The 25727-nt window shown below is 41.2% G+C and overlaps 1 protein-coding gene across 1 annotated transcript; it reads left to right on the forward strand.

The window, feature by feature from the left end:
• Window positions 1-509: 509 nt before the first annotated feature.
• Window positions 510-25592, forward strand: LOC109927124 (laminin subunit alpha-5-like). The gene is made up of 3 exons (XM_020527030.2): window positions 510-816; window positions 10462-10611; window positions 25455-25592. The coding sequence occupies exons 1-3, from the start codon at window positions 556-558 to the stop codon at window positions 25590-25592; spliced, it is 549 nt and encodes a 182-aa protein (XP_020382619.2). The 5' UTR covers window positions 510-555.
• Window positions 25593-25727: the final 135 nt, after the last annotated feature.

The raw sequence follows: 25727 nt of genomic DNA on the forward strand, positions 1-25727 counted from the left end.
TTACATAACTTCATGTATTACAATATGAAACAAAAACAGAAAGTGCTGAAGAAACTCAGCAGTATCTGCATACAGAAAAACAGAGTTAACGCTTCGAGGTCAGCACTTGTAATATTGTATTACAATGTGAGCAGGTACAGGAAGCAATTGCAAATAAACTTTTACTCTCCTGATTTCAATTTGCAGCTGAAATTCATGGGAGGTGTTGAAAATGTTTCACTGGCAGAGCCCAAACTTTTTTCTTTGCAAACTCCGGGGCTGAAGGAGGAGTGAGGCATGTTTAGATTCTGTGTGTGTGTGTGTGTGTGTGTGTGTATGTTTAAAGCAACGCCCTCCTGTTTGCGATTCAAGGTACAAACTTCCATTGTGATTGTGGGCGAGGGAGGAGGGTGATTGATGCATCATCAGTTGATTAGGTAGCCCTGCCTGGTTGGGTCTGTTGCTGCTGTGTGTGTGTGTGACTGAGAGAGAGTGAGTGAGTGAGTTAGTTTGCGGCTCAGTCAGTGGCGATGAGCAGCACAGGCAGCAGTCAGTGAGTTGAGCTCAGGGGGAAATATGGCGAGAGGCACAGCAGCAGTGGCGCTGCTCTGGCACATTTGCTGCACCGTCAGGCTGCTCTCAGCGCAGGAGGTTATCACCTATGGTTACGGAGTGAACGGCTTCAGCCTGCACCCGCCTTATTTTAACTTAGCGGAGGGCACGAAGATCACAGCCACGGCCACTTGCGGACAGGATGAATCGGGGAAGCCGGTGGAAGATCTGTATTGTAAATTGGTTGGTGGTCCGGTATCTGGCGACCCCAGCCAAACTATCCAGGTAGTAAAATCTGGCGCACACACACACACACTGGCTTTCAATTGGACCTTTTTACTTTTATTAGAGAGAGAGAAATAATGGTCAGACAAAGAGCGTTTGATAATATTTATGCTGGCGTTTAAATCCTGTTACCTGTGTTTACCAAAGTTCAAATGTTACTGCATTAAAGTGTTAGTCTTATCTCTTAAACAAACCCAGTCGGTCACACAGTTACACATGTCGGGTGTTTCGCGGTTGATGAGAATTACAGGCAATTGCAACCCAGGGCTTTAGCAGGTTGTTTTAAAGCAAATCTCATGGAATTCCAACACCGTAATCCGTCTCAGGGTAGGATCTTTTCCATCCCATTCAGTTTGTGAAGCCATGTTGTGCTTACATAGGGACGTGACCCGGACATTGTAAAATGTAAGATTAATTTTAATGGCTTTTTTTTTTAACTATGAACGTACATCTCTGCAGTGCCTGACCAGCAAAATTGTTTCTGGGTGGAGGGTTTATAAAATTTGGGTGAACGTGCAAGCTTCTGGAAATGGAAGGACAGATAATGATATGACTCCACCATCAATCAGAAAAGTACTGCAACACAAGGAGGCCATTCGGCCCATTGCCCCGCAAGCAGCAGATGTACGTCCCCCACGCCCACATTCCTCAGCTCCCTCGGATGAAAATCCCACGCATTCGGCTCAATTTATACCGGTTCATGATCGCTTTTATTTCCCCCAGTCTGTGTCTCTTTTTTTTGTTCAGCGGCGATCATTTCACGTCCCCTCCCCCCGAATATTATCAACCCCCTCAAGTCAATTTGCTCCCATGATTGCAACTGTCAAAATTATTTCCTTATTTAGGCTGGTATTGGATTCCTCTGAAGATGTGCTGACCAGAGATTTCCATTGCAGCGCCGAAAGGAGCAGTGACCACAGACTAAAGCAGTCTGAAAGTCAGTGTTAGCCCGCCACACTGGGGTCAACTCATCTCAGTTTCTGGCTGCAGCGGCCACGATTTAGAGATCTGTTGATGCGCTTCATCTCTATCCCATTACTCCCAGTATCAAAAAAAACCCCGACTGTCCGCATCCAGGAGGCTTTAAAGAAAACTAACGCTTTTCTCTCTCCCTGCCCCCCCCCCCCCCCATCGTTTTGCCAAGTATAGGTGAATGAAGGAAAAACAGTCCATTCACATACTTTCAAAGCTGGGATTTAACAAGCCTGATTTAAAACTAACGTAATTGTTACTGTCCCTTTTCTAAAACACAGTTACGTTTTGAACTTTGCCCGTGACTGACAACAGGAATTTACTGCTGAACGCAAGCCATGCTCTAACTCCTGCTATAGATGTTGGGAGAAGTGGGAGGGCTTTCCTTTTGTAATTAAGTGGGAAATTTGAATAACTGCTGTCAGGAGGCTTTAAGGGATAAAATTCCACTGTTCCCCTCCTTCAATGGTGCATTAAAATATGCAGCAAGTATTAACTTCACTGTTGTTTCCAGATCCCTTTTGAGAGAGTGGCTGTGTTAATGGAGGCTGGGCCATTTAAATGATCTATCTCACTCCTAGAACAATTTCTTGCCTCAGCGAGGGGAAATTCAGTGGTGAAGTGTTGCTCAATAATGCTTTTAGTGATTAAATGAATTTGAAATATGATCCTTTAAGTTCTGGTGGTACTCTTGTGGTGTGTGAGTCAGAGGGAAGAGAGATCTCTGTGAAATCTTCTAGAAAGGCATTTATTGCTACACTTACACATGTGCATCAAGTGACAGGAGCATCCAAAGCAAAAAAAAATTATGGTACAATGGATGCTGGAGATCTGGAATGAAATCAGAAAGTGCTGGAGAAACTCAGCAGGCCTGGCAGCATCTGTGGAGAGAGCTAACACGATTTACTTGTCCCCGTTATGTTTATTGCAGCATTTTTATAAAATACATTCACAGTCATAGAGCAAAGTGCACTGAAACCAAAGCTTCTCCGGTTGGAAGACAATTGATTCTTCACCCATGTCCCCATACTGTAATTCAAAAGCCATTCAATTAAAATTGCATCTACATGACGGCTGTAGTGTCAGTGTGAAAGGCTTTCCCAGGCAGAGGAAGAGAAAGAAAACATTAGATGGTGTGGTTATGACAGGAAGGAGGTTGGCAAAATTAACTGCACAGCAGGCTGGCTGGATGGGAAGGTTGTCAAGAGAGGAGGATACAGCAGTTGGGATGATACATCTAAGACTGTGATAATACTTCAGTGGCTCTTTGTAGAATACATTAGATATGGACTGTAGCTATAGACTTAAACAACTAGGAAGACTGAGGAATAATGATAGGTACGGTTAGGCTCCCATCTGTAACTTTGACATTCTGCAAAGGGCCATTGAGGCAAACTTTTACAAACAGCAACTTCACCTGCTCATTCATTCATGGCCAGTGAGCCTGCTCGGAGACAATCTTATCAATCTCCAATCTGTCCCGACCATTCACCGCTGCTCACTTGGACTGTGTCAGCAGATCACCAAACATTGCTGTCCCTATATTCCCCCCTCAAATATTTATTTACTCATAAATAGGCCTGTTGCTATTTATCACCCTGTTTTGGGGGATAGACTCAAGACTTTGACCTTGAATTCACAGAATCACTACAATGTGGAAACAGGCCATTCAGCCTATCAAGTCCTTCTGAAGAGCATCCCACACAGACTGACCCCCCTATGTATCTCTGTAACCCTGCATTTCCCATGGCTAATCCACCTAGCCTGCACATTCCTGGACACTATGGGAAATGTAACATGGCCAGTCCAGCTAACCTGCATATCTTTGGACTGTGGGAGGAAACCCATGCAGACACGGGGAGAACATAAAAACTCCACACAGACAGTTGCCCTGAAGGTGGAATTGTACCCAGGTCCCTAACACTGTGAGGCAGCAGTGCTAACTACTGAGCCACTATGCCACCCTAATTGATTACTTCCCTTTCAACTCTAAAATTGTCAAATCTATGTCTACACATTCTAGACTTTGTGGTCTTTATAAATAGAGTTACAGATAAACTACATGACTCTCACAAATGACCACCTGATGTGAGACTACTGGATTTGCAGTTCCTTGACCAGTGTAAATAGTATAATACATTGCCTTGAAAACGTTCAGATGTTTATGTGCCTCTGTTTGTGAATGAGTGGGTATTTATATTAGAAAAAAGGTTGCCCATTTTTAATTCTGAAGTATTTGAGAAAGTTGTATACTTGACCTGAATACAGCAGTTTTATTTTTGAATTGTCAGAAGCTGAAGTTGTGAAATTAAATGCTGAGCACTTTTTAAACCAAAAAAAAGGGCGGCACAGTGGCTCAGCAGTTAGCACTGCTGCCTCACAGCACCAGAGACCCTGGTTCGAATCTTGGGTGACTGCCTGTGTGGAGTTTGTATGTTGTCCCAGTGTCTGCATGGGTTTTCTCCAGGTGCTCCAATTTCCTCCCACAATCCAAAGATGTGCAGGCTAGGTGGATTGGCCATGCTAAATTGCCCACAGTGTTCAGGGATGTGTAAATTAGGTGGGTTATAGGGGGATCGGTCTGGGGGTATGCTGTCATGGTCGGTGTGGACTTGTTGGGCTGAAGGGCCTGTTTCCACACTGTAGGGATTCTATGATCTATGATATTGCTACCTTGCACAAAAGTGTTTGTCTTTCCCACAACTTTCAATTAGGATTTCACTTTCTACGACTGAAATGAGAATAATCTTAATAGTGAGTGGGCAAATATTTTGCGGATAAAAGCTAGTGTGGAAAAGAAAAATGAACTTGTCCAATTTGCAGGAAGAATAGAGAACAGATTATTACTTAAATGGAGAATGGTTGCGGAGCCCCATGGTACAGAGGGATTCGAATATCCTGGTACATGAATCATAAAAGTTAGTATGCAGGTACAGCAAGTGATAAGGAAGGCAAACAGAATGTTGTTTCTTGTAAGAGGAATGGCATGTAGATGTAGGATAGCATTTTGCTGTGGTTGCATGGAGTGTTGGTAAGACCACATCACGAATATCGTATACAGTTCTGATCTTATTTAAGAAAGGATATAATTTGATTCAGAAGCAGTGCAGAGAATGTTCATTCAACGTATTCCTGGGCTGAAACATTTATCTTCTGAGGAAATGTGTCTGCACCTATTGATGCTTGGAAGAATAGGACGTGGTATTATTGAAACACATAAGATTCTGTGGGTCCTGACAGGGTGGGTGCTGAATAGATGTTTCTTCTTGTGGGAGAGACTAGAACTAGGGACTCACCCATTTAAAAATAAGGGGTTTTCCATTTTAAGATGAAGATGAGGAGGAGTTTTTGAGGGCCATGAGTCTGTGGAATTTTCCTCCCTGGAGAGCAGTGTAGGAAGGGTCATTAAGTGATGGTGGACAGGCAAGTAAAGGCCATAATCAAATCAGCCATAATCTTACCACATGGCTGAATAGACCCATGGGCCTACTCTCAATCCCACTTTATTTGTTTGTAGTAACTTTAATTATATCAGTCTGGGGCACTTACCCATCTCATGCTCCGTGTCCTCACTACTGCCTCTGACACAGTTGTGTACACTAGAACACCACCACCTCCAAGTTCCCCTCCAAGCTACTCACCATCCTGACTTGGAAATATATCACCATTCCTTCACTGTTGCTGGGTCAAAATCCTGGAATTTCCTCCCTAATAGCATAGTGGCTCAACCCACAGCAGGAGGACTACAGCGGATCAAGAAAGCAGCTCACCACCACCTTCTTTAGGGCAAGAAATGCTGGCCAGCCACTGACGCCCACATCCCACAAATGAATAGAAAGAAAAAGCTTCCAACATCTCTCCTTCGTTTCCCAGCTCAGTGGGACTGCCTCCTACTGTTTCTTTTCCTACTTATGACATATCTAAAGTTTCACTGATCACTTCCCTTCCTACACCTAGTGTGTTACTTCTGGAGTCCACACAAGGATCTAATTGTGCCTCCCTCTTCATCTTCCATTCAAATCGTTCTAAGACATGGGCATCAACTTCAACCTAGGCGTTGACAATATTCTAATTCTATCCCTATATCGTTTCTCTTGCTGAACAGCTTAATATTTTCAGAATGCTTTATGACTTCAGACTTCCTAATGTTCAGCAGCAGGAAGTTCTGTCTTTGTTGGGTAGGTGGCCCAACAGCATGTAGATACCATAAGGGATTGGTAACATTGGATTCAGGTGAAATTATACTGTGTCATGAATGCTAATGTTCAACAAGGTTTTTGTTACAGTTTATTGAATCTGAAAATAAAGTATAAAACAGCCAATGTTGCATACAGCTGGAGCATCTTCAAGATATGGTTTTGCTTTGAAACTGGAAGCTGGGAAGCATTAACATGAATGTGCATGCATGTAATGCATTTCAGATGGGCACTGTAACTTCTAACTTGCATGAGTGGAGAAAGACATTTAAAAAGATTGTTAATTATAATCTCCATTTACTTGAACAAACTTGCCTTACAACTAGGCTTGAGCCTCAAACTAGTACCTAGATAAATCCTATAGTTTTTTTGAAGTACTGCATTGCCAAATTAATTTGGCATAATATGTACCCACATAGAACTTTTTCTTTAAGTGAGCTGAGCAGGCACTAGAGTTTGAAATATCACTGAAGGTGTTAAAATGCATATATTAACTCAGATTTTGACGTGCCTCTTGGTATAGCTGAAAGTGGTAACCTATATCACAGCATGGTGTCAACAATGTAAAATAAAATGAAAAGAAAGATTTGTTAATAATAGAGACTATTTTGCAGTTTCACTTCAGTTTCCCCAATTGACCATTCTTTGTGTAAACCTACATAGCAAGGAGTAATGTCCTAAGGGGTTGGCAGCATTAAAGTTATTTACCTGTAGGCAGGTCCATGTCAGAAAATTGAGAGTCCTTCTTTGTGCTATTCTGTCCATTCTTCACTGAGCCCGAGATGTACTCTGTTGGTGAGTGAGGTTTCTGCCACTGACACATCCTTGAAAAATTTATGCCTGAGCGTCAATAGGTTGCTCCCCTGCTGAGCTGAGCTTAATGCTATTCTTCCCAAACTTCTCAAGACAAACCTTTTCCAGACGGCATCACTGAACATCCTTTTTAGGAGTGTGAATTCTGAGCATTTCTGTTTCCTAGCTTGAGGACTGAGTTCCATTAAGAAATCCCCACTACTGTCCAGGTTGAGATCAGCACATCTCATCTAGAATCTTTGTTTTTTAAGATTCAGTATTATAGCTGGTAATGCTCTTACTTACATATTAATTGGGGAAAGTTGACTCAGACAAAGAGAAGAAGTAATTGTAATGAACAAAAAAAATGGGAAAAGCATCCCCATTTCTGCAATACTTGTGTCTGGAGAGTGAATCTCTGGCTTTCAGTACTAATGTAGAAAATTAGCTCCTGGATTTGCTACCTCCAATGCGCTCTTAATTTATTTAAAGGTGATGCACGAAGACTGAATCTTATAGCTTGTCCAAAGAGCTGGCACAGAACACAACGGGCCAACTGATCATATTCTCTGCTATAATCAATCTATGAGTCCATGTGCTTTTCGACTAACAATACAATCCCACCAGATTAAATTGTGAAATTGTATTTATATCATCTCATTTACATTACGGAACCAGAATCATAGAATTGCTAAATTGTGGGAGGAGTTCAATCTATCATGTCCCCTGCCTCTCCCTGTTGCATTTTCTTCCTTTCCAGATAACAATCTAATTCAATTTTGAATATGTCAATTAAATCTGCCTCAACCACTCTCTCAGGCAGTATATTCCAGACCTTAACCACTCGCAGCATGAAATTTTCTTTTCATTTTGCTTTTGCTGATTTTACCTTTAATCTGCCTATTTCATTTTAAATCTGTACCCTCTCACTCTTAACCCTTTCTCAGGTAGGAACAGTTTCTCCCTATCTAATCTGTTCAGATGCTTCATGGTTTTGAACATCTCCATTGCATCATCTCTCAATCTTCCTTTCACCAAGAAAATAATTCTAACAATTTGTCTTTCTAACTGAAATTCCTCTTCCTGAAACTACTTTCTTGAATCTTTTCTGCACTCTTTCCAATGCCTTTGTGACCTTCCTAGAGTGCAACACCCAGAACGCAGTGCATTTCTCCGGTTGAGGCTGAGCTAGTGTCCTGGACAAGTGTTCACCTCCTTGCTCCTGAACTTTGTCCGAATTAATTAAAAACTTAGAATAGTGTATACTTTACCAAGCTGCAGTGCCACTTTTAATGATTGATGGTTTCACTGTTTTGTCATTAAAATCTAACTGCTCCCAGTTACATCATTCAGGGAAGAGATACTGCCATTCCTAACCTGTCTAGTCATTACGTAACTCCACACTGTGTGGCTAACCCTTTACGGCCTTTTGAACAGATCTGGCAGCCACCAAAAACAATTTTTGGAAAAGAGGATGAGCCATTTCTCTTCAGAACTAGAAGGGATAGCTGGAAAGTGCAATCTTTTGTAATAAGCATTTGTAATAAGGAAGTCCTTTGATTAGTTGCCATACTTTGGCCTGGATTGTGTAGTTGGCCACTGACCTCAAGCAAACCTGCCCACAATAGTCTAACCTCTCTGTGGCATGGTGTTACCCTTATCACAGCAGATTAAACTTGGTAACAAGTCCAGGGCATCCCTTGGTATCTAGCAGCTGTGACATCATTTGTGCGGATAGGTACCCAGTTGTATTTGGGTATTCGAGTCTAGCAAACCAGAAGGTTAAAAGCAGTTAATATCTCTCACTTTGTATTTAAATTTTCAGATAACAGTATCTTTTTGGTTTTATGTGTGGTTTTATGACCACATCCAAGATTTTGGGTTTGAGACAGATTGGTCAAGAAGAAGGCAAGAACTACCTTCAGGCTTAAGGGGCTTCTTTATAACAATGTTTATCATGTAGTAAGACTGGTAATCAAAGATATACCAGGGTCTATCTTACTGTTATGTTATTAAAAGACTATTCCATAACTGTCTCATGGAGTTAATCTCCCCCCATATGCTGTTTTGTACGTGATTCTCTCTTATCTGTCGTATTATCTCAGTCTTCTCTGTTATAACTAACTTCTCCCACACTGTGCTATTTAATTCCCAGTGAGGTGTACGTCCATGATGTCATCACAATGTCGCTCCAGGGACTTAAAACCTTAACATGCAATTCAAAATAAATAATTGGATTAAAATGAAACTAAAATAAAAGTAAATTAACTTTTGGTACTTTTATCCTCATAAAGAACTTTAACATTCTGCAAGTAATAAAATGAGCTTTTCAGGGCCTGTGAAAATAAGTGAGTAATTAAGTGAGTTAAGTTAAAAGTCCAGTTACACTTTGTTCAGTGAGGTGTAACCTTTTCAAAGGTTTTTACAGTGAGGCCAGTTGATTAGCTCAGTGCACATCCTCAGGAGGAGCACAGAAGCATTATCAGCACTGTCTGGATTTCTGTGTTATCCACATATGCATACTCCACAGGTTGCTGCCTGTTTCAGTGGAATAACGGAGGAGAGTAATTATGCTTTTGCTATCATTTCTGCTGCAAAACCTGAGCCATTATGTCACAGAAGAAAATGCATAAATAGCAGGAGCACTCATGAACATTGGGCAGGTTATCCAACATCTATTCTTGTACATTTTCTCTCAATCTCTTTCCGATCCCCTTCTGATTTTAAAAAAAATCAAATTAGTACTAGATCGTTGAATAAGTGTAAGTACACCAGCTGTGAAAAAAAATTGTCAATATCATATTGGCCCATATTCCCCTAAACTCTTTCTATTCATTTAACCATCCAAATGCCTGTTAAATGTTGTAATTGTACCCACCTCCTCCACTTCCTCTGGCAGCTTGTTCCATACACACACCACTCTCTCTGCATGAAAAAAAATACCCCTCAGGTTCTTTTTAAATCCTTCGCCTCTCACCTTAAACATATGCCCTCTAGTTTTGGACTCCCCCCACCCTGGGACAAAGATCTTGACTATTCACCCTATCCATACTCCTCATGATTTTATAAACCTCTATGAAGTCACCCCTCACCCTCCTGTGCTCCTGGGGAAAAAAAGCTGCAGCCTATTCAGCTCCTCCCGTTAGCTCAAACCCTCCAATCCCCTTCATATTTTGGATATCATATTTTGAAATATCAGTATTGTTAAGAAAAGAGAAAAGAAACCAGCCACCCTGCTTGTTTTTGGATCTCCTAACTTGGATTTCTCCCAAAGGCAGAAGCTACCAACTTAAAGAGAAACATCCTATAGGAATGATCTCCAAATTGATCTATAATGCAGCAGTTACATGATTTTCTTAAGGGAGTACCTGGGTAGCGACCTCTTGAAGAATAAGAAGATTAAACACAGATCTGTTCTGGTAGCTTTCTGTTACATTTGTACTTTTGACCTTAGACTATTAGTGAGTGATGCCATGGAATATTAGTTCATAAACTGTTGGCATTTACAAATTGGGGTTGATACTGGAAGTTGAAGATGCTCATTTAAGTACTAATAGTATAATATGTCATGTTTAATATGACAGTAATCATCTTATTGACAAATGAAACTGGTTTAGAAACTTGAAATGTTTGCATTTTTAAAGGACTTACAATTTTACTGAAAATGTGTTATTTTCTTTAATAGGGTCAATATTGTGATATTTGCAAGGCAGAGAGTAACAAAGCACATCCAAGCACCAATGCCATTGATGGGACAGAACGTTGGTGGCAGAGTCCCCCTCTCTCCCGTGGCCTGGAATACAACGAAGTCAATGTTACGCTTGATCTTGGACAGGTAAATTTAAAGTGCAGTGCCTTGTCCTAACGTAATGAATATCATTGCCAATTCCTTAAGACCTTTCTTCATAAGACCTGGTGAGTTCACCCAAGGGGTGAAATGTGCCAAATATTCAGCAAAGGTCCAAGGCTTGATTCTGGCCAGTGTTGACTTAGCCAATCTCAGCTGAAGTAGGATTAAAGGCAATTAGCATTTCTGGGTCAGGGAAGAGAAATTCGGTTACATTTTTAGCTTCTGGTTGCTAGCTAAGACATTTAGCTTGTGTACCTCTGTGTATGTGGATGTTGCCTGAAGGGAGCAGCAAGCTCTGATACAATATCTTCAAGATGAATAGCCGACTAAAAATTTTGAAGCTTACACATCAAGAGCAAAGATTTGATCAGAGACAAACAGAGAGAATGCTGGGAAAATCTAATAGGTCTGTCAGCATCAGTGGGGAGAGAAACAGAGTGCGGGATGACGTATTCTGAACAGTCATACCAGATTCAAAATGTTAGCTTTGTGTCCCTCTCCACAGATGCTGCCAGACTTACTGAGTTTGTACAGTTCTGTGTTTGTTTCAGATTTTTCTTTTAGCATCCTCTGATAGATTGCCTTGATTTGACCAGATGATCTGTCCAGAAAAAGGTTGACACTTTTAGGAGTAGAGAGGGAGAAGAACAGTAACAAAATAAGAAATTTGTCATGGTACTGAGAACTCAACTAATTGTTTGGATACTGTATTGAGAGCTAAACACTTCTGGAACCAGTCTGTTATCCATACTATTCACTCTTGGTATGTGATAGAGTCTTATTAGGTTTCTGTTATTAGGTTTCTGCTTGATAAATAATGTTCAAATTGGTCATTTTGTGCCACTCAGTAAATCACTGCATTTCTGAAGTTCACTGAACTTCTCTGTAATGAGATTAATGCCTGGGTATGATGATGTGTGATGTAAGTATACCAGTCTTAGAATCCTTACAGTGCAGGTAGAGGTCTGTTGACCCATCAAGTCTGCACTGACTCTCTGAAGAGCATCCCACCCAGGCCCACCTCCCCCTTTCCCTGTAACCCCACATTATAGAATCATAGTTCCATGCTTAGTACATCCAAGTGATGTTATCCCTTGCTGTTTTCAGTGGTATGAAACCATTTAAAATTAGGTAATGTTTCCATTAAATTCAGGCAAGAGGCATTTTTTTTCTTTCATGTATTAGTTTCATGGGATGTAGGGTTCATTGGCAAGGTCAGCACTTATTGCCTATTTCAAATTGCCCCTGAGATAGCCTTCTCAAACTGTTGCAGTCTACATGTTAAAGATGCTCCCACAGTGGTGACAATGAAGGAACTGTTTTGTATTTTCACATTGGGCTGGCTTGTGAGTTTACTAAGCATTTGTTAATATTTTGTGATATTTATGTTAATATTTTACGTTGCTTCCATTAAATTCCAAGATTTAAAGAGTAAAAAATTAAGAGTGATGGAGCCATTCTAGTTGTGGTTAGTTTCTGAAATTCAAACTTGTTTCATTCTTATGTATCTCTGACACTTTCATTGAGTTTTAGTGATATAACTGAGGAATGATTAATGCATTTGCTATAGAGCAGTAACAGGATCACACAGCCAGGAATGTGTTTATTCTTCAACTCATGTAAATAAAGTTAGTGTTTCTTACAATTAATGCACGTAGGTTTTGTTAAAGGGCAAGTGATGTATTAATGATCAAAAGTAACCCACAGGATCGCTGCACGTCGACATTCAAAATGCAAGGGAGGGAAGGCGAATTTACCGCTCATAATTGGCAAAATCGTGCATGAGGAATGAGTTGTGGAGGGGGCAAGGTGACCAATCAAAAATATTGTTATTGTACATGGAATTAAAAAACTTTGAAAGGAATTTCCTCCACACTGGATGACACAGTGGCTCAGTGGTTAGCATTGCTGCCTCACAGCGCCTGGGACCTGGGTTAGACTCCACCCTTAGGCAACGGTCTGTGTGGAGTTTGCATATCCTCACCATATCTACATGGCTTTCCTCACACAGCCCAAACATATGCAGATTAGATAGATAGGCCACGCTAAATTGCCCATAGTGTCCAGGGATGGTTGGGTTAGCTATGGGAAAAGCTGTGTTACAGAGATAGGGTGGGGGATGTGGGTTTGGGTGAGATGCTGTTTGGAGGGTCGTTGTGGACTCGATGGGCTGAATGGCCTGCATCCATGCTGTAGGGATTTTGTGACTCTATAAATCACAGGCAGCTTCTTCCCTATGTTAGCTGTTGGTTGGGCTACACTAGGAGGCCAGGGGAGTGAGAATCTGCCAGGTGAGGCCAAGTGTTGGGGGTTGTTGGGTGGTGTTAAGGGTCTGCTGGCTGAGACAAGAACTGGGTGGCAGTGGGAGGGGAGAAGCCAATACCTGTGGAGTGGAGGACTGGGGAAAATGGCAGTGGCTGCCAAGAGGAGCCTGTCAATTAAGAATTACTTGGCTAGCCAAGAGATGTGAAAACTTGGACTCACGTGTACTGAATTCCTTGCAAATTAATCTACTTTTTAAATGAAATGTGTATCTCTTACCTGGAAAAAAGCTTTGATTGCTAACTTAAGAGTCATAGAGCCGTACAGCATGGAAACAGACCCTTCAGTCCAATTCATCCATGCCAACCAGATATCCCAATCTGACCAGTCCCAGTCCCATTTACCAGCATTTGGCCCATATCCCTCTAAACCCTTCCCATTCATATACCCATCCAGATGCCTTTTAAATGTTGTAATTGTACCCATACACACAACACGCTGTTATGCCTGTTATCTTGTGCCAGTTTAAATCCTGTGGCGTCTAGGGAAGTTAAACATTACATGTCAGAAGTCACATGACGCCAGGTTATAGTCCAACAGGTTTCTTTGAAATCACAAGCTTTCGGAGTGATGCCCCTTCGTCGGGTGCAGTGAGAGAGAAGCACACAGACACAGAATTTATAGGCAAAGAGATCAAAAGATCATATGAATGATGTGAGTGGAGTGATGAATAACAAGTCTCTGGTGATCAAAACTGTTAGATGGTGTGAGTAAAGTGCCAATAGCTGAATAACAAGCGAAGGAATGAACTATAATCCCATTAAATGAAGCAGAGAGATAATTACAGAAAATTAAAAATAAGGTGGTGCTGGAGACAAACCAACTGACTGGAATAACACGATAGGTGTAAGAGTCGCATGCTGAGGGTCTAACCAAAGTCATAAGCAATCCAAAACTGTACAAACTAATTAAGGTAGAAAGATCATGATAATTTATGAAGGTGAGGGTGTCAAAACAGGACAGTAAGGAAGATTTTACAGATACAGAACAGTCTGGTAGGGTCACCTGTATTGCGACATGAACCCAAGATCGTGGCTGAGGTCGTCTTCGTGGGTATGGAACTTTATCTGCTTGGTGATTTTGCGTTGTTGTGTGTCTCGAAGGAGGACACTTACCCGAAGATCAGAGGCTGAAAGTCCTTGACTACTGAAGTGTACCCCAACTGGGAGGGAACATTCCTGTTTGGTTTAATTGAGGGTTAATTAATTACTAAGGATATTGATGAATTCTTATAGTTCTGCTTCTGACAGTCGAAATACCCTCTATTAACATAACAGTAGTGTTACTAATTGACTGCATCTTACTTAATGAAAGAGTTGGTGGGAATGAAAAAATATTCCCTACAAATCAAAAAGTAGCTCTTAAGACATCTCGGAGAGCCTTTGAAAATAAAACTTATTTTGACCCCTGTTGCACATCCAGTAACAAAGTTGGAATATTTGCCTCCTTTTATTTAGTTCCTAAGTTTGGCCAGTGCTTGTAGTTTTGTTTAATTTGGCCCATCTTTTTGAAGAATCTGCATAGTTTACTCATGCTGGATATCTTATTGCCTTATTATTTGGATACCAGAAACTGGCATTGTTGGAGCACTTCAAATAAGTTTCCAACCATTTTCTGGTGTAATGCAGAGGGAAAATGGAAAAATATCAAAGTCTCAGCAAAATAATAACCAACTTATTTCCCAAACCCCAATTTATAATCAGCTATACAATCCTTTTTATGCGAGAATGGAGCCCAATAACATTCAGAGGAATTCTGTAGATTTATTGAGAAACATGAGAAGAGGAATTACTTTAAAGAGTAAGCGAAGAGGCATTTTACAAGATCCATGTAGAATGAAGGTGGATCATTTTTGGACTGTAGTTTGTTATAGCCTGATGTTAGCTTAACACTTTCGCTACTGCGATCTGCACTTGTGGTATTTTATTTTCCAACAGTAATGAGAAAGATGCAGATGTTGTGTTTGCACTACAAATTGTGCCATGCATATTTCCTACATTGATCCAACAGAGTAGTCCTTCATTCACTTTAAGACCATCCTAGTTCTGAAATGCAAGTCATTCTTTCTATGTGTAACACATCCATGTCTTGTATCTGTCACCTCGATTAAATGTGATCATGGAACTGCAGGGCCATGTTAGGTTAGTTGGTTGTTTGCAAGCACTGGTGATTGTAAAGCATGCCAAACTGTACCTGAAACATTGGCTGTGATTCATCAATAACATGTGAAATTGTAGCATGTTACTGCTCAGAGGCCATTTGACCTGTAGTATCCATGCCATCTTCCTGCAAGAACAACTTGGCTAGTCCCCCATTCCATGCCCTTGGTCCATGGCTCTGCAAGGGTTTTCTGTTCAGATACCAACTTCCTTTTAAAAGCCATGATTGAACAATATCCCCAAGGTATCCAATAACTGAAGTCCCTCATTTCTGAAACTATTCTTTCAAATCTTTTTATGACCTCTCTTAAAGCCTATATATCCTCCCATTATACTGCCTAGAAATCAACAGTATACTCTAGTTGAGCCTGAGTCATTGTTTTATAAATCTTCATCATAACTTTGATGCTTTTGTGCTCTATGCCTCTCCACAGAGCCTTGTTGTCTTAACCATTTTTCTTAAACCCCCTCTTGCCACCTTCACTGGTTTGTGTGCATTCATTCTTGGGTCTTTCTGTTCTTGCACTCCCTTTAGAATTGCTCCCTTTATATTGCCTCTTCATGTTTTTCCTACCAAATTGTCACTTCACTTTTCACTGCAGTATATTCCTCTGCCACATGGCTAGTCATTCCACCACACTCTGTGTGACATCTGTCACAATTCTACTCTGAGTTCATAATATGGCCAAGTTTTGTGCCATCTTCAAATTTTAACGTTGTGCCTCGTATAACGTGGCTAGGTTATTAATGCATGTCAAGAAAATTAGTGGAACTATTCACCACTAGTTTCCTGTCATTCAGCCAACATTGAATCCATGCTGCCATTTTCCGTTTTAGCCTACAAGCTTCAACTTTGTTGACAAGCCTATTAAGTGGCATGTTAGCAAATACCTTTTGGAAGTCCATATGTACTGTAAAAACCTTGTTACCTTCATATACCATTTGTTACCTGATCAGAAAGCTCAATCAAGTCAGTTAAACACAATTTGTTTTCCACAAATCTGTGATGGACTTCTTGACTTGGTCTACAGTACTCACACTGACCTTTTAAAATTTGTACAATGAGTCATAGAGATGGACAGAACAGAAACAAACACTTCGGTTCAACTCATCCATGCTGACCAGATATCCTAAATAAATCAAGTCCCATTTGCCAGCATGTGGCCCATATCCATCTGAGCCCTTCCTATTCCCATCCAGATGCTTTTTAAATGTTGTAATTGTACTAGCCTCCACCACTTCCTCTGGCAGCTCATTCCATTCATGCACCGCCTTCTGCTTGAAAATGTTGCCCCTTAGGTTCCTTTTAAATGTTGCCCCTCTTGTTAAACCTATGCCCTCTTGTTGTAGACTTCCCCACCCTGGGGGAAAAAACCTGACTATTCACCCTATGCATGCCCCTGATGATTTTTATAAATTTCTACAAGGTCACCCCTCAGCCTCTGGCATTTATTGCCCATCCTTAATTGCCCTGGTTTTTGTCTTGGATTATTGTTTATAAGTGTTTTCCTGCCTCCAATCGAATGGACTAGCCCGAAGTTGCCGGGCTCTTGTAGTCATTTTTTGATCTGAAGAGTGTAGCATTTTCAATTTTCCAGTCTGCTGGCACAATCACCCCTGGGTCTAAGGAGATTATGACCAAAACTTCTGCAATTTATATTCTTCTTTCTCTCGGTATCCTCTGATGCATCTCATTTAGTCCTGGTGGTTTATCCAATTATCAAACCAGCCTTTCTAGCCTTAGGTAGGAAAAATGTTCTTGTTGTCTCTGCCTCTTCTTTAGTTGTGAATTCCATTTGTTAAAATGGTGACACAGAATCTTTATTAAAAAAAAAACCAAAAGAACTGTGGATGCTGTAAAATGGAAACAAAAACTGAAGTCGCTGGAAAAGCTCAGCAGCTCTGGCAGCATTTGTAAAGAGAAATAAGAGTTAACGTTTCGGGTCCAGTGACCCTTCGTCAGATGTCATGGTAGCTAGGAGAATGTCGAGTTGTAAGCAGAAGATAGAGTAGGGGAATGGGGTTAGGAGTAAATGATAGGTGGAGATAGCGCCCAAAAAGAGAGAAGAACAGTTGGACAGACAAAAGAGTAGATAATGATCTGGCTAGGAGGGTGAATAGCTGTTAATGGAGAATGTTAGTGGCTAACAATAGGTAGTGTGTAATGGCAGGCTATGTGATAACAAGGCCTGGTGTGTGCATTAGGGGTCTAGGACATGAGAGAATTCAGGCCCTAAAATTATTGAACTCTATATGGAGACCGGAGGGCTGTAGGGTCCCCAAGCAGAAAATAAGGTGGTGTTCTTCCAGCTTGTGTTGAGCTTCACTGGAGCACTGCAGCAAGCCAGAGGCAGGGAACAGGGTGGTGTGTTAAAGTGGCAGGCGACTGGGAGCTCAGGGTCTTTTTTGCAAACAGAATGTAGATGTTCTGCGAAGCTATCACCCAGTCTGTGCTTTGTTTCCCCAGTGTAGAGGAGACCACATTGTGAGCAGCGAATGCAGTGTTGCTTCACCTGGAAGGTATGTTTGGGCCCTTGGATACTGGGGAGGGAGGAGGTAAATGGGCAGGTGTTGCACATTCGGCAGCTGCAGGGGAAGGTGCCGTGGGGCTGTAGGGTTTGTTGGGGGTGAAGGAAGTGTGGACCAGGGTGGCCTGGAAGGAATGGTCCCTGTGGAAGGCGGACAAGGGAGGGGAGGGGAATATGTGTCTGGTGGTGGCATCTCCGTGGAGGTGGTGGAAATGGCAGCTGATGATCTTCTGGATGTGGATGCTGGTGGGATGGTAGTTAAGGATAAGGGGAACACTATTGTTGTTGCAGGAGGGAAGAGAGGGGATGAGAACGGAAGTGTGGGAGATGGGTTTGACCCAGTTGAAGGCCCTGTCAAAAACGGTGCTGGGGAATCCTTGATTGAGGAAGAAGGTGGACATTTTGGAAGCTCCCTTGTCGAAGTCGGCCTCATCGGAACATGTGCGACGGAGACGGAGGAACTGGGAGTATGGAATGCAGTCTTTACAGGAAACAGGTTGTGAGGATGTATAGTCCAGGTAACTATGGGAGACGGTGGGTTTATAGTGGATATTGACTCAGTCTTTTCTCTCCTCATCCAGTTCCTGTCCACGTACATCTGTGATTCCTCTGACGCTTAACACCAGTTTCAGAATTTCCAGTTTTCAGGCTCCAGCCACCACCTCTTTACCATGGACGACACAGGATATTTCTACCTGAGGCATATGCCATCAATATCATTTGTCTAAAGCCTGGCTCACCTGCTTTTAATATGTCACACAATATTCTAAGCAGATTCTTCAGCACGAGCATGCCAAAGGAACTTGTTCAATAATGTAGAAAGGGGATATTAAATGATCCGGTTTATTGTGGAATGGAACCTGGCCACTGAACTAAGTAAAGAAGGCACCTGAATAACGAGTTGAATTGAGAAGGAATGAGTGACAGGAGGGAGGGTGGTATGATCCTATTGTGCTGCCTTAACCTGAGGACAGTTCTGGAAAGTTAATCTCAAAGGCTTTGTGAATGTCAAAGCCTTCAATCTCCCTCCGCTTCCCCTCTCATCCCCCACCCCAACCAATCTGCACTCTCCCACCCACATTATCCATAGCAAGAACAAACCTTTTTACCGCTTCCTCTTTTTAAACAAAATCTTAGACATAACCTCGCTAAATTTGGAATAAATGTCTATTTCATCATTTCGTCAAAATGATTTATATGTTGCAGCAGTAGAAAATGGCCTAATAGGTGACATCCTATTTGGCTTCTAATTGAGGTGTCTCGATGTTTGGCATGTTATACAATCATGGAGGCATAAGTCAATTCTTTTGGTGGAAGAGAAGCAAAAAAAAACCTAACTACACTTTACCTTTTAATGTGTCTGGTGTCTGGCACTAAAGTACCTCGACATAATTAGTGCACACATTGCATAAATTCCTTGAATACCAAGCAAGTAATCCATTTAGAAACTTAAATTCGCAGCCCCTGGTCAATTTGAAAAGACTTCTCTTTCAAACTTTTAGGTAATTTATCTTGTTTCAGTGAAAATACTGGTGTGCTTTTGTAAATGAAATATTACTAAATTGATAATAGCATTTTCAGTGGTTAGGCATATATTCAAGTTGTTAAATCTGTGGCTTGAATTCTCTCAATCTAGTGTCCATTTATGCTAGGCATGAGCTCTTAAAGTGTTGCTTATTCTGTGAAAAATGAAAGAAAATTTACGTACCCCATTGTTGCATAACTATCCCAAGGCTTTCACTAGATGGTTCAACAGGTATAGAAGAGTCACAAGAATTGACCAAAAGGAAAAACAGTGAAGGGATAGGCTTTCAGGAGACTTTTTTTTTTAAGAAAAGGGAGAGGGATGTACAGAAGATGGGGTATAAGGGACAGTGACTTAGAGAGTGGAGCTCAGAGTTGTGGGATGTATCACTAACAGTGCAGGAATGCACAAAAGGCCTAAGGAGGGCCAAACTAGATCTTGGGGCTGGGAAAGGTTTGGTGATAATGCCGTAAACTGATTTATACACTTAAAGAATGTGCGTAATCTAATCATGCAAAGATTTTGAATTAATACGTTGGAGTTGGGGGAGGCAGTAGAGGTAGGAAAGGAAGGTGATAGTTGAGCAAAAAAAGAATTAAATACCTACAAAAACTAACATTCTGAATTCAGTGGTCTAGGAATACTTCTGTATTGCTGAAAGAGATGTGGAATTGAAGCATTTCATCCTGTTCTCATCAGGACAGAATAGCAAGAATAGCAGATTTCACAGGGAACAGCAATTTATACTACATGAAAAGAAGGTCCACTGTGATTGGTAGACATGTTGCCATGGGAATTGTAGCAAGGAACAATTAATCAACTTGCATTCTGCCCTGATCAGTGTAAGATGAAAGCTTTGCTAATGACTTTTTTTCCCAGTAATAATTTCTGCGGCAATTCATTGTGTATTGTGGAATACTTCTGTTTTCCTTCTTTGTAGCAGATTTTTTTTTTCTCCATTCTTTTGGCTTCTGTCTGCTACTTATACAGGAATTGGAAGGCATCTTGAGTGTCTGTTTTGCACTATCACCTTTAACCTTAAACTGTGTCAGAAAACAAACTTTATCTCAGTCTGTCTTTCATGTTTCTAATCTGTTTGCATGCTGTAACTTCACTGCTTTAATTTGAGAACTAGGATCGAAAGGGAAATGATTTACATGTTTGCTACTTAATTTTATTTGGGGAAGGTCCAGAGAATCATCTTGCTCCATCATTAACATGTTTGGGACCAATCTAACCTGAACATAAAGAAAACCTTACATTTGTATAACACCTTTGATAACCTCAAGATATTCCAAAGTTCTTTTTCTAGGCAATGAAATGCTTTTAAAGTGTGATCATAATCATCTTGTGGGAATTGTGAATCAAAACAGAGCTATGCAATCTTAGAAGTTCACCTATGAATATTGGTAAGAGCTTTGTTTGATGTCTCTTTTGAAAGAGAATACTGCATTCTTTCAGTATTATACTGGAACATCACACAGAATTTTGTTTGCAAGCCCCAGAGTGGGATATATCCCCACAACCTTCTGACTCTGAAATGGGTGCTACCAGGTGAAGCATAGCTGACACCTATCAGAGTTAACCTAAAGAAAGCAACAAAATCTAAATGGTGCTCAATGCAAGCACTTTCAGCCTATGTTCTTGAGTCCACGCTACTATTGTTACAGCTATTTGGTACTATAATTTGCAAAATCGCTGTGACTAACATGACTCAAATGCCTGTTTTGTGTACTTTGTCAGTTTACCATTGCTGCGATTAAAATAGCTCTTCACTCCAAGCCTAGATTAATTGTAAATTCCACTGGTACAAAATCAGAAACTATTGTTTATTCAGCTTCATACAGCAAACCACATAATTGTCATAGAAATATTGCTTGATTTGAAGAAGAATGTTATGTGGCCATTTGCTCTAGTTGCTGGTGTTTGCTCTTCGTTTGAAGTTGATTTATGTATTGAAACTTAAATTAAAGCCCTGAATTTCCTGAAATTTTATTGGACAACTTCAGCCTAACTGTATTAAGGTGACTTCTGCTTCTCTAAATTTTCTGTTGGTTATCAACATCTCATTTCCCCAGCGGATATCTGGGTTATGATGATGGGAGGCCAGTATATGTTCACAAAATGTGACAGGGCCCTAAGGCTTTTTAGCACAAGTACAAGAGCACTGGCAAGTTTGTAGAACTCATGAGAAGATAAATTCAATTGGGTGAAAATATTTGCATTTGAAGAAAGGAGACTGAAAGGAAGGATGATCTTTAAAATAATGCAAAATGCTATTAAGTTTGAAGTAAGCAATGCATTTACCTTGAATTATGAATACATGAGCAGAATGTTCCTGAAGCTCAAGTAAGATTTAGAGATAAGACTAAGATTTTATTTCCCCCCGAGAAGTTAATCATTTTTAAAAAGTAAAACCTGAATGTGCCACTTGTTTAGAATTACCTGCAGGCAGTTACTGCTTGCCTGGCAAAAGTGTGCCAGACTCTTTTTCTTTGAGTTGTTGAAGTCCTTTTGGTGGTGGTGATCCTACAGTTCTGATGTCTTTCAAACTTAAGACAGTGTATCATTGTTGAAGCTAGCCCTCCCAGAGTGTGTGCCATTTTTCCAAACCACCCCCACCACCAACCTGATTCACAAAATTTTTTAAGGAGAAGACGTTGGTCAAGAGCCAGGAACCTGCATGACTCTGATTGACCTAATTGTTCAGCATGTAGAAGAGCTCGCAAAGCAGCCAGAGAGGAACTGAATCAAATTTTTAAAGGTAAAAAAAATCAGAAGAGCGCATGGTCTGCAGCACGTTAAGACTCAGCTGTCAGAATTCTGTTCAGGAAATATTATTGATCAGACCTGCTGATTTGCAATCTTGTGCCATAGAAGAATAGATCTCACATCGTGACACAAAGCTGCCGTTGCTTGAATAGAGTGGATGAAGTGCTGATGAGTGATCATTTGGACTCTTACCTGGCCCTTCAAGCTGCTGAATGCCTGCTTCAGACAATGGCAAGCCTAGTCACAGCTTCCACCTGCCTTTGAAAATCTCCCTCCAGAATATATTCCTGCCTTTTGGTGGCACCTGAAGCTGGGTGTGGATCTGGCCCAATTAAGGGCCTTGCCATTTAAGCATGGTGTTGCTTCACTGATGGGAGCACAGGGTTGGGATCCTGAAATGATCCCGGTGTTGGGTTTCTGATGCCAGATTGAAAAAGCAGAACTTGTGATTTGATCTGTCGAAGTGACCTGAGAGAAATACTGTCAAGGTAACATTGGTGACTTTCTGCAGTGTGCCTTGTAGGTCGAGTGGATTGTGCAGAGTCTGTCTAATGTTGGCCATTCAGTCCAGTGGCAGAGTGCTAATCAAGAGAATGCCTATATATTTCATGCACTTGATGTTTCTGAATGGTTTAGCTTCTCCCACCCAGGTAATTGCTGAGCCTTCTATCAAATTGCTTGCAGCTTTAAAAGGGAATCGGACTGCTATTCATTGAGATGGGATGTGGGATTGAGGGCGTGAGAGCTAGGGGAGGGAACCTGATGATATACAGGATAAGCAAGTGACTCTACTAGGTTAGAGTGTTATATTAATGCTCATTAGTGAACTCTGCATAGAGTTGTGTTGTTAGCCAAAATTACTAATTGTAGCTCAAGATTTTCATGTGTTGTCTTGAAGTTTTTTGTAAAATTGGACCCTGCTGTTTCTAAAGGTATCTGATTTTCTCCAATCTCTGACTGTGCTAGGTATGACTCTGAGGATCAATCAATCTCTGCTACTATCGATCAGTAGCTGGGATGGATAAGATTGCCACAATGAGAGGTGGATCATGCTTGAGCTTTGTTTTCCCACACCCAAAATTCATCCACATGTTCTTCTAGCAGGGATCTTTAGATACAACTCCAGGGTTGGAATCCTGAGTAGTTTTCCAGTTGCAGTGACCTGGATCAGTTAAGGACTAGGGGCTGGATTTTACCACAAGCTTAATGACTCCCAGATCAGGCCTATTTGCATGGGGTTCCCAAGCCCTCACTTGTTATAAGTAAGGCCATTGGTGCATTTCTCTGGAGGCAGCCTTGCTTCCATGTTCACTGTCCTATTAAGGGTTGCGTCAGCTCTGGAAAACTAGCAGTCTCACTGGGGTCGTTGGGCACTGTTGAGACCAGTCACTGACCAAGAGGGTGCCTCTACATGGATGGACCTTTGGGGGCCTTCATTAAATTAAAAGCTGATGAGGATTGAAGCTGGTAGAGTTCCTCTGAGTAAAGGGGAGACTCCTTCAGAGGCTCTCCTCATGCCATGTGTCTGTCCTGCATACCCCCCACATTGCCCCTTGCAGATTGTCACAGGAGAGGCACTTCCATTGACTTGGCACTGTCTGTGCTTTGGGCAGGAGAAAGATCCACTCGCATCCAGTGGCAAAATGTTTTAGCCCAGAAAAACTGTTCCTAAATGCTTTTAGTCTGTCTCCACAGTGTGGGTAGCACATCTTGTTTGCTGCCTGACTGTGTTGGGGAGTTCCAACCTGGGGATCAGTGAAGTACTCTTCTAGTCGCACATTGTGTAATGAAAACAGAGAAATCATGTCACTGTGTTCTGTTGCTTGCAATATCTGTTTGATAGGAATTCCTTGGAGTGTGGATTAACAAATTCATTGATACTTGGTTTTACTGTTTTATTATTCTGATTGAAAATGATTAATGTGGGTGTACTGATTGTAACGAGGTCAGTCAGCTGGCCATCATAGAGTATGAGTTCCCTGATCGGGGTTGTTAACTTGGGCCAATCAGGGAGTCTGGCTGACAGATAAGAACAGGAGTCTCAGAGGTTCTTCTCACTCTGACAGCTGGCCTCGGAGGAAGCCGGACCAGTGTCAAGTACTATATACGTGTAAATAAAGGGTGACTTGGTGACTGGATACTGGCCTGTGTGGGGTTATTTCGGTGGGCATCACTTTTTGTGATGGGTCCATGTTGGTGCCCTCAATTCTATGTGTGGAGAATGCTCACGCTGTTAGTTGAGGTGCGCTGTGTAGGAGAAGTACCTCCATTCCCTTTGTGTGTGCGTGTGCAGAAACATACACACTCATTTCTCTGTTAATGCACTTTGTGCAAGCTGGATGCATAATAGCTTTTAAGGGCAAGAATCCTGCCTACTTCTCGGTGAGGTGAGAAAGTGAGATAATGGAAACTAAATGATCTTTTACTTTCAGGTTTATTTTGTTTTAGATTTGTGGTACGTGAGGGGAGTTTAACTCCTACGTTCTGGTGGAAATTGACCATGTGACCAGTTGCAATGAAACAGGCCAGTAAGCTGTTCACGAACTGGCCAACAGTCCAAATCATAGCCAAGGAACCATCCACGATAGCTGTCTCATCTCATTCCAGGAATGGGCACACGTATTTAGGACTACCACTAGTGTTGTTTGAGGGAATGCTACAGTATCAGAGGTGCTTCCTTTTGATCTATTGAACTAAGGTTGCATCTGCTTGCAGAGCTGGATGTAAGAGATCTATGTTACAATTTATAGGAAGAGAAGCGATGATCTGTTTAACCTTTTTCTCTTCGAACCACTAAAACCCATTCCTGGTCATCGAGTCATGTCGTGGGTAAACTGCTGCTTTTGTTCACTTTTACAACAGTGAGTAGTCTTCAGAATGTTGCAGAATATAAACAGTGGTGAACAGTTTATAGAAATGCAAGTTGCTTCACTTGTTATAAGCAATATTTGTCTATGCTTTATTAAGTGTAGAGCACGGCCTTCGTTGTATTTGTAGGAAGTCTTTCTGATTTTTCTCACAACTTTAGTAAGAGGACTTCTCATAAAATCACAAGAGGCCATCATAATTTGCTCCTTTTTGAATAGAAAAAGAAATTCTCTCATCAAATATGATGTGCTGAAGATAAGCGAGTGATAACTCTGGTGCTCTTTACACTTCAACAGTTTTTTTTCCTGATTTCCAGTGTCTGCGGTCCCCTTGCTTTTTATTCTTAGCATGCTGAAAAGTGGCAATGACTTGAAACCAGAAATGTTGATGTACACTTAAACTACATTCTTTTCAAAATTTATCCCTTGTGTCTCATTAAGTTAGATTAAGAACTATTGACCTCTCAGTGAAATTTCCTGTTTTGTAAAAGTGCTGGTCCGTTGTACTTTTTGTCAATCATGCCATCCTTTGGACAAATGGGAATTGAATCTGTAATACTCCGGGGAAGATGGTGTTGTAAAGAAACAAAATAGCTAAAAAACAGGAAACAATCGGTAGGCCAGGCTGTATATGCGGAGAGTATTAACACTGCAGCTGTATGACCTATTGTCAGACTTGGAAAATATTAGTGATCTCACAGGCTTTAATCAAGTATACAGCGACAGGGAAAGGGGTAGGAGGAACCTGATCAAACACCAGATCACAGAAAATGATGATGATGATGAAAATTAACGAGGTAATGGAGGCAAACAGAAATTCCCTTGGAGAGAAAAACAGAATTGTGCACTGCATGTGCATTCCTGGAAGGGAGGTGGCAATGAATTAAACAGCTCTACACTTGAAGGATGCTGTAGTGCGATGTTGAAA

Source organism: Rhincodon typus, chromosome 19, assembly GCF_021869965.1.
Source record: "Rhincodon typus isolate 14 chromosome 19, sRhiTyp1.1, whole genome shotgun sequence".
Taxonomy (NCBI): domain Eukaryota; kingdom Metazoa; phylum Chordata; class Chondrichthyes; order Orectolobiformes; family Rhincodontidae; genus Rhincodon; species Rhincodon typus.